Raw genomic sequence first — 13,595 nt, 5'->3', positions numbered from 1 at the left:
CTTCTGCCGCTATTTGCTGCTCACTAGCTCATCTTCTAACATCTTTTGTTTTTCGCTCAGCTCCAACCGGGATCTAAGCGTTTCTTCGGCCTTTGTAAACTTGGCCACTTGGTTGATGAACTCCTTCATGGAGGTCAGAGGTTTCAACTCAACTTCCTACACCAAGTCGGGGTGCCGAACATCGTTGACTGCTGCGGTGAGCTGGATGGTTGGGTCGAAGTTGGGAATTTGAAGTTGGTTCAGGTTAAATCATTTGATGTAGTCCTAGAGCTTCTCATCGGGTTATTGTACAACATTGAGCAGGCAAGTCATGGACTTTGGGCATTGCTTGCTTGTGGCGAAGTGTGTAGTGAACAAATCGGCGAACTGTTTCCAACTCTTAATGGAGCCTGCGGCAATCTCGAATCCCACATCCGAGTTGTGTCCCAAAAAGTGTGTCATTTGCTCCATGTAGTTGCATCAGGGCTTAGAAACTATCAATATGGTCGACTGGGTTGATTGTCTCGTCATAGGATTATAGGATAGGGGTCTTGAATTCTTTTTGGCCATGGGGACAAGAGAATTTCAACAACTAGTGGTGAAGTTCAGGACACCGGCTATGCTGACGAGGTGGCTTCATTCTCCTTTTTCTTTTCCACCTCCTCGTTGTCATTCAAAGCGAGGCGACTCCTTCCTATGGCGTGATGTGTATGTCTACGACGCCTTCTCTAGGACCCCTCGGTTGAGTTGGTAGCCTCGGTCCGAATTGGTGTTGTGGCCCAACTTAGTTCCTCTATCGGGACCTAGTTCTAATCGTCAGAGCGACAAGTTGGGTCAGGTATTAGGTTATGATTCTGGTTGTTGAGTTGTTGGTTCTTACTCTAGCTAGCATTATGCCCTACAGAATGACCTCGCTGGTATTGCTATTGCTACTATTGTTGTTGATGTTGCATCCTTTCGATGGCAACAAAGCATCCTTCCCATGTCCTCGTCTACAGATTTATCTCGCAAACATACTACATCAATTTGTTAAATTGACGCTCATCAATCCTAATAGGAACCGCTAAGGGCTCAAGGGAAGTTGGGATCTTGTATGGTAGAGACGCTTTGTAAGGTCAAGGGAATAGTAAACTGCCCATTAGTCACAAAGGGGATCTCTAGGTGCACTACGGGTTGGTCCTGCCCCTTTGTGACTAAGTTGTTGTTGATGGCAGCATTACTGAATGATGCCATTGAAAATACATTTGAAAGAGAGGTGTGAGAATATAACTTTTTTGTACAGTCTTCCCATAGACGACGTCAATTGATGGTATGTGATTTGTTGCTCCCAATTGGTGGATAGCCTGGATGTTGGACTACGTAGGCCGCCTAGCTGAGCTGCAAAAGGAGAGATTAGAGTACTCGGGTTGCTTGACTCGGGGTGGGCACTTTGATGCTTAAGTCAGCGACAAGTTTCGAGAGAGCTAAAAAGCGAAAAAGCTAGAGAGCTCTGAATGCTAAATCGCACCTACCTTTTCTAAGGAAGGGGATGCCTTTATATAGGCAAGCTATCGTGAGGCCCACGAAGTGCGTTTGAGATCTTTGGCCCGTCTAGTTTGGAGGCGGTTTCATGCCTAGAGATGGATTCTGCGTAAGCGGGTAGTGCTTATCTAGTTGCACCTGAAGTGGGTGGGGTGATAACCAATTCTTTTGACGCCGTGTTGTGATATCGGAGAAATTGAATACGACAGCCCGCTTAAAGAGGAGGTCACCCGGTACGTTAGGCAGGTCACTAGTTGAACTCAGGTTAGATCGGTGGAAGTAGGTCGCCTCTCATGCCGATCTGACGTTTTATCGGACCTGTTCACAATTCAGTCTACTGAAGTTGTAATGCGGGTTCGAGGTATCTGAGGTGCTTTTGTGGTTTACTTGCATGGTGATGAGATGTCATCTTACTGTTTTGAGGTGCCACGTGTTCTTATATCACTAGAGGGCCAAATCAACCTCATCAAAACCCACAATACCGCCGACAAGGAGTTATTGATTCCCAACATCGAAGTGACCACGTGAGCTATTGAAGGAATGAGTAAGCAGATTTTGAGTATGAAAAGTGGAGGTGGGAGGCTAGGATTGCAAGAGTTTTGTGCTATAATAACTTCAATCCACACCGATGTGAAGTTTATGACTTTAGGAAGAAGAAAGAAATGATTATAGAAAATAAGGACAATTTTTGGGCCCTAATATTAATAAAAGTAATGTTTTTAATAAAATTTTAAAAATATGTTAACTTTTAAAAATAATATCAAATAAGGGCAAAAACACTGTTCATCTTCTTCCTCTTGCAGGTCGTTTATTAGCATTATTGCCGCCTTCGACAATACCTCTGCCCACCTTCACTTCTGGAGGTGGGCGGAGGTAGAGGCTAAGGTGAGCAGAGGTAGCGGTGTTAGGCAAATGCGAGGAGAGGTGGTCAACGCAGATAAATGATATCTAAGAGTAAGAAGATGAATAGTAATTTTGTGGTTATTTGATATTATTTTTAAAAAATTAATATACTTTTTTAATTTTATTAAAAATATTAGTTTTTTTGATATTAGAGCCCAAAAGTGCTTTAATTTCAAGAAAGAAGAACGGTGACCAGAAAACGTACCGCCAGATCAAAGCCCTCTCTCCGTCGGTGGCTTTCGATTTGACTGACGCCGGTGTGGATTGGCTCGTGCTTGTGGGGTAGAGTTAGGTGGGAGAGAAACAAAAAATGGGAGGTTCGAACTTCTGTCATTTTACCGGACACTTCAATTAACGGGCCTTTACCTTTACTGCCGCCCAACCGACGTGGTCGCTTCTCATTGGAGGGCTTACGCATCCAATGAACCCACGTCCACGGAACGCGGACTCACGATCTAGACTCGAGCTTTCCACGTGCCAAGAAGCATAACCCAATACGCAGCGGCAGAATCGTCAACTCGTCATCCTATTGGTCCGTCGTCGTCATCATTCGCGCCTTGGTCATTCTGGGGCCCCGTTTCCTTCTCATATGCCGATGCTCTCCGAACTTTCAAGAAATTCGAATTGAATGCATCTCCGTAATAAAGAACAAAGATGAGTACGTAAGGATAATTTCGTAATTGAGATATATAAAATAAAAAATAAAAAGTCCTCCGGCGGTAAATCCAGAAACTGCTGCGAAACACACTCAACCTCGAACCTATAAAACCTACCTTTCGTCTCTCCATCTTGGCCTCGTAATTTCGCTTTCAACTTAAATCATCTTGAAATCTTCTTCCCGATAAGTCTTCTTTGTTTCTGTCCTCATCTTCCTCTATTTTCTGATTTTCTCATTTCTGTGTAATCGAAAGAATGGAAGCTTTTTCATCTTTTTCTCCGTTTCAGTCCACATCTCGGGGTGGCTGGAGCTATGAATCCCTAAAGAATTTCCGGCAAATCTCTCCGCTCGTTCAGAACCATCTGAAACAGGTAATTTTTCCATCGAGAATCTTTAATCCCATTTCATTTTAGTCACGTTCTTCCATTTCCTTGCTGTGGGTTCTTTTTCTTCATCTGCGCATTTTGATGGAGATTTCGATTGATTTTTCGAAATGGATCTGTACAAACTAATCGTTTCTTGAGTCGGATTCTTGCTATCGGTGTTCCAGTTTTGTTTATCCAGCCTTGGTTTAAGTTTCGGAAGTGGACTCATTTGTGCTGATTGCCATATGAGTTCGATTGCTATTGAGTTCTCTATTTTTTTTTCCTTTTTGTTATTTTCACGAGTTTATTGTCCTTCTTTGCATATTTTCGTGTATCTTGCTTTTTCTTCCTGACGTGGTTATAGAAATTAATATTTCCCACAGACAAGTTTTGTTTACTTTTTTCTCGGAGAGGAGATAATTTTGATTCTTTTCATGTTCGTGGAAACTCTGCATTTTAGGGATTTCATTGAATGTTTATCAATTTTTTCTTATTTTCGTCGTTTTTTCGCAGGTTTATCTTACGTTATGTTGCGCGCTGATAGCTTCGGCCATAGGAGTTTATTTGCATCTCCTTTGGAACATTGGTGGCTTGCTGACAACGCTGGGATGTATGGGTAGCATCGTATGGCTACTCTCCACTCCTCTATATGAAGAGGTATTTGACTTCGTAATCTTGTATTTTATTTTTCGTTTCTTCATTCTATTTCTGCTTTGCCGTTGTCATTGCCTAATTATTCATCTTAATTTGATTTTATTTTCTTTAATGGCGAGCAGAGGAAAAGGGTGGGTCTCTTGATGGCAGCGGGTCTCTTTGAAGGGGCTTCTGTGGGTCCTCTCATTGATGTGGTTATCCGCATTGATCAAAGGTATATCTCATTCATCGGTATATGGATTTTGGCCTTTGCTTGGATCTGTTAGGTGCAATGTTGGAACTCTTTAACAGTATCTACCATATCTTCTTTTTTTTCTTTTTTTTTCTTTTTTTTTTTTTCAGACTTTCTAGCAGGAAACCCAATGTACCAAACCCTTTTTATAAAGATGGATGGAGTCTAATTAATAAATAAAATACAAGATGAGGTGTTCTAATTTCTCATTTAGTCAGTCTCTTCAATCAGGTTACTGGACGTAGTATCTAGGAACTATGTGTATATATCGTGTTTGTAGTTTGTGAGAGGATTAGCATGGCTGTGAGAGTTTTAGATGTTTCATCAGTTAGCCCTTTTAGGGCATGACACTGGACTTTATCTTATTCTTCTGTGTTGCTACTTCCTTGAGCTTCCCCATCTCGTTTGGTCTACCTCACTCATTCAATTTCGGAAAACAAATAGATTATTAATGATTATAGGAAGGAATATATGCTCCTAGAGCTAGGATTGAATTCCAAGACTAGCTTTTCTTGGTTATTTATTCTCTGAGATTCGGGGCAGCAAATAACTGATGGATGTAGGAATTTGAATGTAAAAGGGAGATAGGTTAACCGTGGTATCTTTGGGTACGAGTCTATGGGATAGTCTTATTGGTTCAGTTTACTAGTTCTAGATAAGCTTTGGCTTTTAATTTGTTTTGTTTGGACTACAATCTGTAGCCCTTCAAGATTGGACTATCGATTTTGAATGTTATAATCACAATTAGCAGATCGCTTGTGCTTACCATATAAAGTTATTTTGATTGCAGAATTCTGATTAGCGCATTTGTGGGGACTTCTGTGGCCTTTGGATGTTTCTCAGCTGCAGCCATGTTAGCCAGGCGTAGGGAATTCCTTTACTTGGGAGGTTTGTTGTCTTCTGGCTTGTCCATTCTCTTGTGGTTGCATTTTGCGTCCTCCATCTTTGGAGGTTCCACAGCCATTTTCAAGTTTGAGGTGAGATAATGAGCTTCTTAACCAAGACAACACCCTCTGTGATGAAATGACGCTGATATGAATTGCATATGTTTCCCGGTTGATTATATCTGCAGTTATATTTTGGGCTTTTGGTGTTCTTGGGGTACATGGTGGTGGACACCCAGGAGATAATTGAGAGGGCACACTTGGGAGAACTTGACTACGTAAAACACGCCTTGACTCTCTTCACCGATTTTGTTGCCGTTTTTGTCAGAATTCTTGTAATCATGGTGAGTGGAAGCTCACATTTATGGACGACTCTCTCTCTCTCTCTCTTGTTGGGTATTATGGGTTGCAATCTTTTCATGAATTTTCGTATATTGATGTGATTATTACCATTTGTTGCAGTTGAAAAATGCCGGTGAAAGGGAGGAGAAGGAGAAAAGGAAGCGGAGAAATTAATCTTCATCAGAGTACTTGCGAGCTTATCATTAACATATTGCATATATACACGAGCTCATAGTTTTGGAATGTTCAAAAAATCTTATGCAAATGATGTTGAAAAGTCGGTTCTAATCGCTTCAATTAGTTGATAAATTTGTATGTAGTTGGTAATTTCAAAAATCTTATGAAAATGATGTTGAAAAGTCTGTGCTAGTCTCTTTAATCAGTTGATGATAAATTTCTATGTAGTTGATAATTTCATATACATGCTTGTAACTGCATTATCTGTGAAAATTTGACTAAGAGTTTATGCTTATTTAAAGTTCTGGATGACATCTAACTAATTAACCAGTACAGTTATCGACTTCTATTTGCCGGTATTTTAAGATTTAGTTGTCAGCCCTCGTCCATTTTCCAGTCAAGGGGTGGCTTATTTTCGACTTTCGAGCTAATAATGAATTAAAAGGGTGCTCATAGTCACTTCTTTTGCCTTAAATCGTTATGTCAATGAGATTTCCAAAGTTTAGATCTTGCTAAACAACATTTTTGCCAATAGTAGCTTTGCCTGTCACATTGATTAGTAAGTTGAAATTCTCAGGTAAATTGGGAATAAAGCTTCAACTCATAAGAAAAATTGCTTATGCAATTCGCAATCATTATCTATTGAAGTGTTCGCTCCATTGCATTTGTCGGGGTAGGAAGAAACTCGAATGTCAACATGGATGGAGCCTACGGGCTACAACTCGACCATGGACTTCCATCTTTCGTTCATCACGGGGTTAGTTCCATCCAAGTGCCAGCAAGGCAGCAACATGAGCCATACGTTGCAGCCAGCTGATGCTGGGAAGCTACCAGTTCCTGCTTTAACCCAACATGGGTGGCAGCCAATCTCTGGTTATCGACCAGAAGCCCTTGGATTTCCTGATGTTGAGCTGCGAGTCTTTCTTCGATTATAGCAGGGTGAGGTGACAAAGGCGACCTCGATCTCGATCTCTGCCTGGATCTCGCCTTATTAACCCATTATTCGCAGAATTGCAGGAACCCACCGTCGCGTGCTGTGGCTCGTTTCCTTGCTATGGACTGACATTACCGCATTATTCATTTTTCTGCCGAAAGACCTATCTCCTTCAGTCCTTCCAACATAATCATTGTAAACCAAGCGTTTCCTAGGGACCCTAGTGGGAGACCTGTCCATTTTCTGCCGAACTTCTCCGTCGTCCTGATTCCTCTCTTCCTCGTTTATACTTATCATGGTCGTCGTAGAGACGCAGACACTCTTGCTTTAAAATAGAGATTTCTGACATTTTAGAGTTGGACATTCTTCGACTGCATTGACGGGACTTTGGAAGACGCTTAGACGCCTGCGCAGGTACAGTGTACTTGTTTAATACGAAGAGTGAATTCTTTTAACTTTTACCTTTTTACTTACTTTGTAAATTTGGTAAATAGCCAAATACGATATATATTGATATAAATAATATTTAAAATGTGTAATTATAAAATTAAATCGGTTTTTTAGTTAACCGATTTATTAGATATAATAACCGAAACCGAAAATCGAAATACAAAAGAACTGAATAACAAAACGAAAACCGATTAATCCGAAATCGAATTTCAGTTTGATTTTTCGGTTTTAATCCAATTATGCTCACCCCTACTCTTACTGTTTCTAACAATAATTGACTAAATGTACTTGATGTAGCGCAATCAGGTCACTCTTAATTGGCGCTCGTGTGGCTCTTGAGAGGTACCTGAGACGAGAGGAAAGAGGAAGAACTTCCGGGGGGTTTTACGGCGAGAACGCTCTGATGCTTAAGTTAGTATTGGGTGCAGGAAGCAAAAGGAGAACAAAGGCTAAGAGTGCAAGTTACGCATGTGATTCGAAGATACATTGTTCCTTGAGAATAAGCCCCTTATAACTGAATTTCGTTGCTTCAGCCCCTCTGACCTCTGATAGGGCAGGTATAACCGCCATTGTCAGTCTACCACAACCATTACAGACAGGTTTGAGGTGGCATGCGCGGGGCCGTCGTGCAGGTTGCGTGTTTGTCAGGTGTGGGACGCCTTTCTAAAGGTGGCAGGCGCGGCGAGGGGGATATGCCTGCTGTCCACAGGTTTGTCGGATACGGCGGTCGGGCAGGAAACCCTCCTATGGTATACCGAACTGTTCTCCTGCGAATTACCCTGAGCTGGGTTGTCCTTTGAGTGACGGGCTGCCTGTAGCTGGTTATGTCGAGCTAGCCAACATGAGGTCTTTGTGCCTTGGGGCGTTCGGAGAAGAATCAATGTGTTCTTGCTTGGGAGTGGCCTGAGGTCCATTGGGAGGAGCTCGGGTCTCAAAAAGGGTCAGGGTGCCCCGAACTCGGGACCCCCCGAAGTGCCTTAACCCCGGGGAGGAGGTGTAGGCAAGGCGGCTTTCGGCGAGTAGTTTACCTGCCGAGTTGCCGTACTGAACTCGACGGGACTTTCCCTCCGAGTTGTGCTCACATCCGTTGCACTGTCATGCTAAGTCACTCTTTGAGCAAGGTCACATCGACGTATACCTGAGCTACAAGGTCGGGCCAAATCACCCTCCATCAATTGCCCCCACTCCCTGCGCTAGCGGCGGTGACCTAGTGCATGGAGGTCATGCCGCGCCAGGTGGATTTGGTGTTGGTATTTAAGCTGCGTTGTTGCACGTTCTGTCTAGCTATACTGGTCTAGCGCCCAGTTCGACCGAAAAGAGATTCGAGTCATGTCCAGATTACGCATGGACTTCACGCGACTTGGACTTCGCGGACGTAAAAAACACACTAAATCATTTTCGCCTCGAAGAACCCGCGGTCGCAGCTATAAATAGGGGATCCCTTGGCCATTTTCTTCACCACAAAGCTTTCGTTGTTAGCGTTTGAACTTGCGCCAGGGGTCTCTTAGCTCGGGTCCTCCAGTTCATTTTATTCTTCCAGTCCGGTTGCGTTTCTTTAGTGACTCCTCTTGAGCTTCCTTTTCCCTTATAGTTTGTTTCTTTCTTTTAGTTCGGTATGTCGTCTAGTGTGGACAATCTCATCGACGAGCCTGAGGTAGGTACCTTGGCTCAGGGTGTCCCCTCTACTGCCCAGTCGTCCGAAGTACGGGTGGCCTCGGGTCATCTGACGTCCACTTCCCACCGAGGTCAGGAACCTGATCAGTTCGGGCCTTCCATAATGACCTCAGAGAGGCTTCAGGACCTCATACAGAGGTTCCGCCCCCTTAATGAGTACTTGTATAGTCTTCCCATCGGCAACTTCCCATGGGAGCACGGTCCCAACGAGATCGTGATCTTCAGGGAGCAACTGATAGCCGGGCTCAGACTTCCACTTCACCCTTTGATTGTTGAGGTGTTGGTACACTTTAACATCACCCTGGACCAACTCCACCCGAATTCCATACAGAATGTGGTGGGATCCATTTCTCTTTGCTTTGACCGTTCTCTCTCCATAGATTTAGATGTTCTCAGTACAATTTTGGCTATAAAGAAGAGCACTTCGGGTGCTCTCCCCGGGCATAGGCGGTCCTACTTTCTGTCCCCCCGCCCGGGTTTCAAACTCATACACAAGCTCCCGAGCAAAGTCCCAGCTTGGAAGCGGGACTACTTCGTAGTCCGGAGCAATACGGGGTGGCCCTTCCCCACCGATTGGAGGATAGCCGTTCAAGACCCTGGTGTCATCCTGGACGGGAAGACCAAGAAGGAGCTCCAGTCACTGGCTCAGCTCGGGTTGCATTATAAAGACTTCACTTCTGAGGAGAAGCTCATCCGAGCGGGCTTGAGTCACTGGCTCATCATCTTGCACTGGAAAAAGGGCGCTCTTATGGAAAATTCGAATCAGTATTGACGATTAGTGGGATGGTTGATCTACTTGACCATTACATGTCCTGAGCTGTGTTATTGTGTTCATATCCTAGCTCAGTTCATGCAAAGCCCACGACAAGAACATTGGGAGGCAGCTCTACGCGTAGTGCGTTATATGAAAGGATATCCAGGACAAGGTATACTGTTCCGTTCTGATAGCGATCTGCGTTTATATGCTTATTGCAACTTTGATTGGGCAAACTGCCCACTGACATGACGGTCATTGATTGGCTACTTTGTTCTATTGGGGCAATCGTTGGTTTCTTGGAAAACGAAAAAACAACATACTGTGTCGCGCTCCTTTGCAGAAGCCGAATATCGTTTGATGGCTGTGACAAGCTGTGAGATGAAGTGGATAAAGAAACTTCTTATGTCTTTTGGGGTGGCGCATGATGAACCAGCGCGATTGTACTATGACAATCAGGCAGCTTTGCACATAGTTGCGAATCCAGTGCTCCAAGAGCGGACAAAGCATATTGAGGTTGACTATCACTTTGTTCGTGATGAGATACAGCGTGAGAACATTGTCACTTGCCATGTTCGAACCATAGAGCAGTTGGCTGATATCTTGACGAAGGCTCTGGTAAAAGAGAAATTTGTATATTTTCTTGGCAAATTGGGCATTCGGAATATGCATGGGCCAATTTGAGGGGGAGTATTGGGAAACCTAATCCCCACGTTTCCTAGATGTATTTGGATAGTAGTTTCCCAGATTTCTTGGGGAACTTGCAGTTAGTAGAACTTGTAATTAGCAATTTCCTACTGAAACAGAATCTCCTAAATTCAGGAGTAGGAAATTATATATATATATATATATATATATATAAGGGCATGCGATGCCGATGTCCCCTACCAAGTTGCTCTTTTGATGCCATTTATGGTGCTGGATCCACATTAATTCTGTCCCCTACCAACAAATTCCATAGTTTTTAATGAATCTGCAATTTCCTTCCAGATTCTAATAAGATCATTAATTGAAAATGCTGCAAACAAATCCAAGGTTTTCAGCCAATGAACTATTCTATATGAATCACTTCTATTACTGCTGCCACAGTTCTCCCCTTTTTTTGAGAAAGATGCTTGCAGAATCTTATGTCTTCTTTGTCCGAGCCCGTTGATATGGCATTGGGAAGGTGAGCTCCGATACATAAAATTCCACGAGAGAAATAGGAAAAGGGTCTTGAGGTGAGTGAGAATGGATGACCGATGTCTTGCAGGTTTTAGAAAGTAGTTGCAAGTTCTGAAAAAGCTGGACATTGAAACAATGAGACTGGAATGCTCCAAGTCGTTGAGGATGTCGGATCGAAATCAAACCCAATGGTGAGTTCTACAGCTTGGACACAATCACCACAGCTATTGAAGAAGCAACCGGATACACCCCTACAATCATATGCAATGTCAACACACCCGGTTACTATCAGATGTATGAAATTTACACGTGCATGGACACTTTTGGCTCTGACTTCATTGAGTGCCTCAGTGCCTAGTTTCACCTACCACCAATTGTCCTTCTACCGTCCTATTCCCTACCTTCATTGAAAGTGCTAGTGCTGCACGGATCTATCTTCTATGTTTGAAATGGAGAGGCAAACCCTTGGCAATGGAAGAAGCCGTTGGAACGAAGCGTTGAAGGTAAGTTAGGATTTTTGAAAAAATAGGGGTAAATTAGAGATTTTTGAAAAATATAAATTACGTAATGTAACATGTGAATAGTTTATGATAGAGAGTTAACTATAAGTAAGGTTTTAGGTAATTGTAAAAAACAATAAGGGTGATGAAAGACAATAGTTAAAAAGTAAAGATAGAATTAGTTATTAGCTAAATCATAAGGTAGTTTAAAAATTTGACCTTTTATATACATGCTTATATGCATACAATATACACATAGAGAATCGAAATGAGGATCAAACATCCCAAAACACAATCTGAGAATACCACACCTACATGGTGTTTGGAAGTGTGGGCGGTTTTTGGGACCGATTTTCAAGAAAAAATGCCTATGCTTCCAAGACCCGTTTTTCACAAAAGAAAAATACTTGTGCCACGTAGGCAGTGAGCAACACTATGCTGTTTGGTAAGGTGATTTTCGTCATCGTTTTTCATGTATGTGCTGATAGGTAAGCACCAAGGTTCAAAGTATTGACACGTATCAGCCCATATTGGTCGATATGTATCATTCTGGGACTCCTTTGATACTCCCCTACAATTGGTGTATCAGAGGTCTGACCGGTTCAGGGGGTAGAGGAGACCTAAATTGCCCCCCCCCTTATACTAGTTGGGAAAAAAAAAAGGGCTTGAAAATGTGTATCGATTCACCCAATACACCCCTATCAACGTATCGGGCATATTGATATTTTGAACATTGGTAAGCACTGCATAGGATACACATTAGTCAACCGTTGGGGGGAACAATTCACCAATGCATGAAATTGGCGTTTCATGTATCAGTGAGGTCCTGATTTTCAAGGCATGCCCGATTTTTTAATAACCGGTTGAACCAAACAATGAGATACATGGGCATTCGTTGAAACGCCTATGTAGACCCGATGTGGCACCATTTTTTTTGAAAAACGGACATGGTTCTAAACATCCCCCTAAAAAATAGCAAGAAAGAAAACTTAAATGGAAAGATTTCAATAAACCCACATAATTACATTTTGGAAGCATTATTATATTTTTGGTAGAAAGGAAAAAAAAAGGTTATACGAATCAAGGTTTTTGAACCGTCGTTGATCCATACGATCAGACTGTTTGGCCTAGGAACCATCCAAGCAACTGATTCTATTTTACCCAAAACCCAGTTTTTGGTAAAAAACCATTAAAAAATCAACAACCCATTGACCCAGGCAGTCGAACCATCGACCCATTCAACGATTTTTTACCAATTTATTTATTTTTTTAATTTATTTGTCAAAACAGATTGCCCGTTTGAATTGAATGATTGAAGCCTTGACCCAGAAATCGATGGCCATAACGATTTCGTTTCCGAATCATTTTTTAAAACGTTGTTACGGATTATTGAACGTGATGGCTGTTAAGTGTGTTGTGGAACCAACGACAATAAAAAAAAGGGCCCGTGAGTTTATCACTGGCGTTGAACATTTATCATTAGTTGCACAGCCGGCTGAACAGGGAACAGCCATCTCTTTCAGCTAATCTGAATTCCCCGGGGTAGCCCTCCCCCACAATGGAGTAAGATCTAAAAGAAACTATTATCAAACAGATCCTGTTAGAAACATATAGAATTTGACCCATCCCATCTCCAGCAACAATACAGAAATGGCCACTGACCGATCAACACTTCTAGGAGCACCAAAGTGACTTCGACGCTTAGGACATTTCACCCAAATAGTTTTTTCCCCGCATCACCCCAGATACTCAGGCTAAAAACATTAAACTCAAGGACATCAAGTCCTTGTTCCGCACCCAAAATTACAAGTGTTTGGAACACCCAAAATGCCAAGTAGACCAACCATGTCAAAAGCCAAATAATGAAAAAAAAAAAAAAGAAAGTAGCTTATTGTTCCGCCAAGTTTTACCGAAAAAGAGGGGCAAAATACAGACCACACTATCTTGTATTTTGGGGTAATGATGTTTAGGTGCCCAAATTTTTATTTGGAGCAGAGAGCTACACTGTTTTTGGGGTAGTGATTCTTTGAATTCATCAGTTTTGAATTTTTATGGTATCATTTTGCCCACTTTATTACATCTCCGAAACCAAGCTTTGAACTTGTTGATGGATGTTCTACCTCATTTTACTCTTCTATTTCTTTTCAAAACTTTTTTTTTGGAGATATCATAAAGGAGAACGGTGGAAATTCAAAACTGATGTTCACAACAAGGGCAGAGTATTGCATCAATGACCCAAGTGACACTACCACCCAAAGTACAGGGTAGGTCTCCTTACCCCAAAAAAGAATGTTCCACACACCATTGATCACGAACATCAACAAGAGTTGCAGTTCCAACTCCCAAATGAGAATAGTTCCCCTTGGTCAAAATAGGCTGTGATTGAAGATATTCAAGAAGCAAA

General features: G+C 42.3%; 1 protein-coding gene across 1 annotated transcript; it reads left to right on the top strand.

Moving 5' to 3' along the window:
- The first annotated feature begins 2,957 nt into the window (after positions 1-2,957).
- LOC148880558 (bax inhibitor 1-like) lies at positions 2,958-6,016 on the top strand. The gene is made up of 6 exons (XM_088962501.1): positions 2,958-3,432; positions 3,940-4,083; positions 4,203-4,294; positions 5,103-5,289; positions 5,385-5,540; positions 5,659-6,016. Exons 1-6 carry the CDS (start codon positions 3,316-3,318, stop codon positions 5,710-5,712), a joined length of 750 nt encoding a protein of 249 aa, XP_088818627.1. The 5' UTR covers positions 2,958-3,315; the 3' UTR covers positions 5,713-6,016.
- The last annotated feature ends 7,579 nt before the right edge of the window (positions 6,017-13,595 follow it).

This window comes from Nelumbo lutea, chromosome 1 (genome assembly GCF_056320005.1).
Source record: "Nelumbo lutea isolate HS-2025 chromosome 1, American lotus-T2T, whole genome shotgun sequence".
Taxonomy (NCBI): domain Eukaryota; kingdom Viridiplantae; phylum Streptophyta; class Magnoliopsida; order Proteales; family Nelumbonaceae; genus Nelumbo; species Nelumbo lutea.
Note: the sequence above shows the minus strand (reverse complement) of the source record. Positions and strands in the feature narration are given on the sequence as shown.

What these genes read in the sequence shown, in the direction of transcription:
- LOC148880558 (XM_088962501.1), top strand. Translation starts at nt 3,316, where the DNA reads ATGGAAGCTTTTTCATCTTTTTCTCCGTTTCAGTCCACATCTCGGGGT. An exon ending in TTCAGAACCATCTGAAACAG is followed by an intron (nt 3,433 to 3,939) that starts GTAATTTTTCCA and finishes GTTTTTTCGCAG; the next exon opens with GTTTATCTTACGTTATGTTG. An exon ending in TCAGAATTCTTGTAATCATG is followed by an intron (nt 5,541 to 5,658) that starts GTGAGTGGAAGC and finishes CATTTGTTGCAG; the next exon opens with TTGAAAAATGCCGGTGAAAG.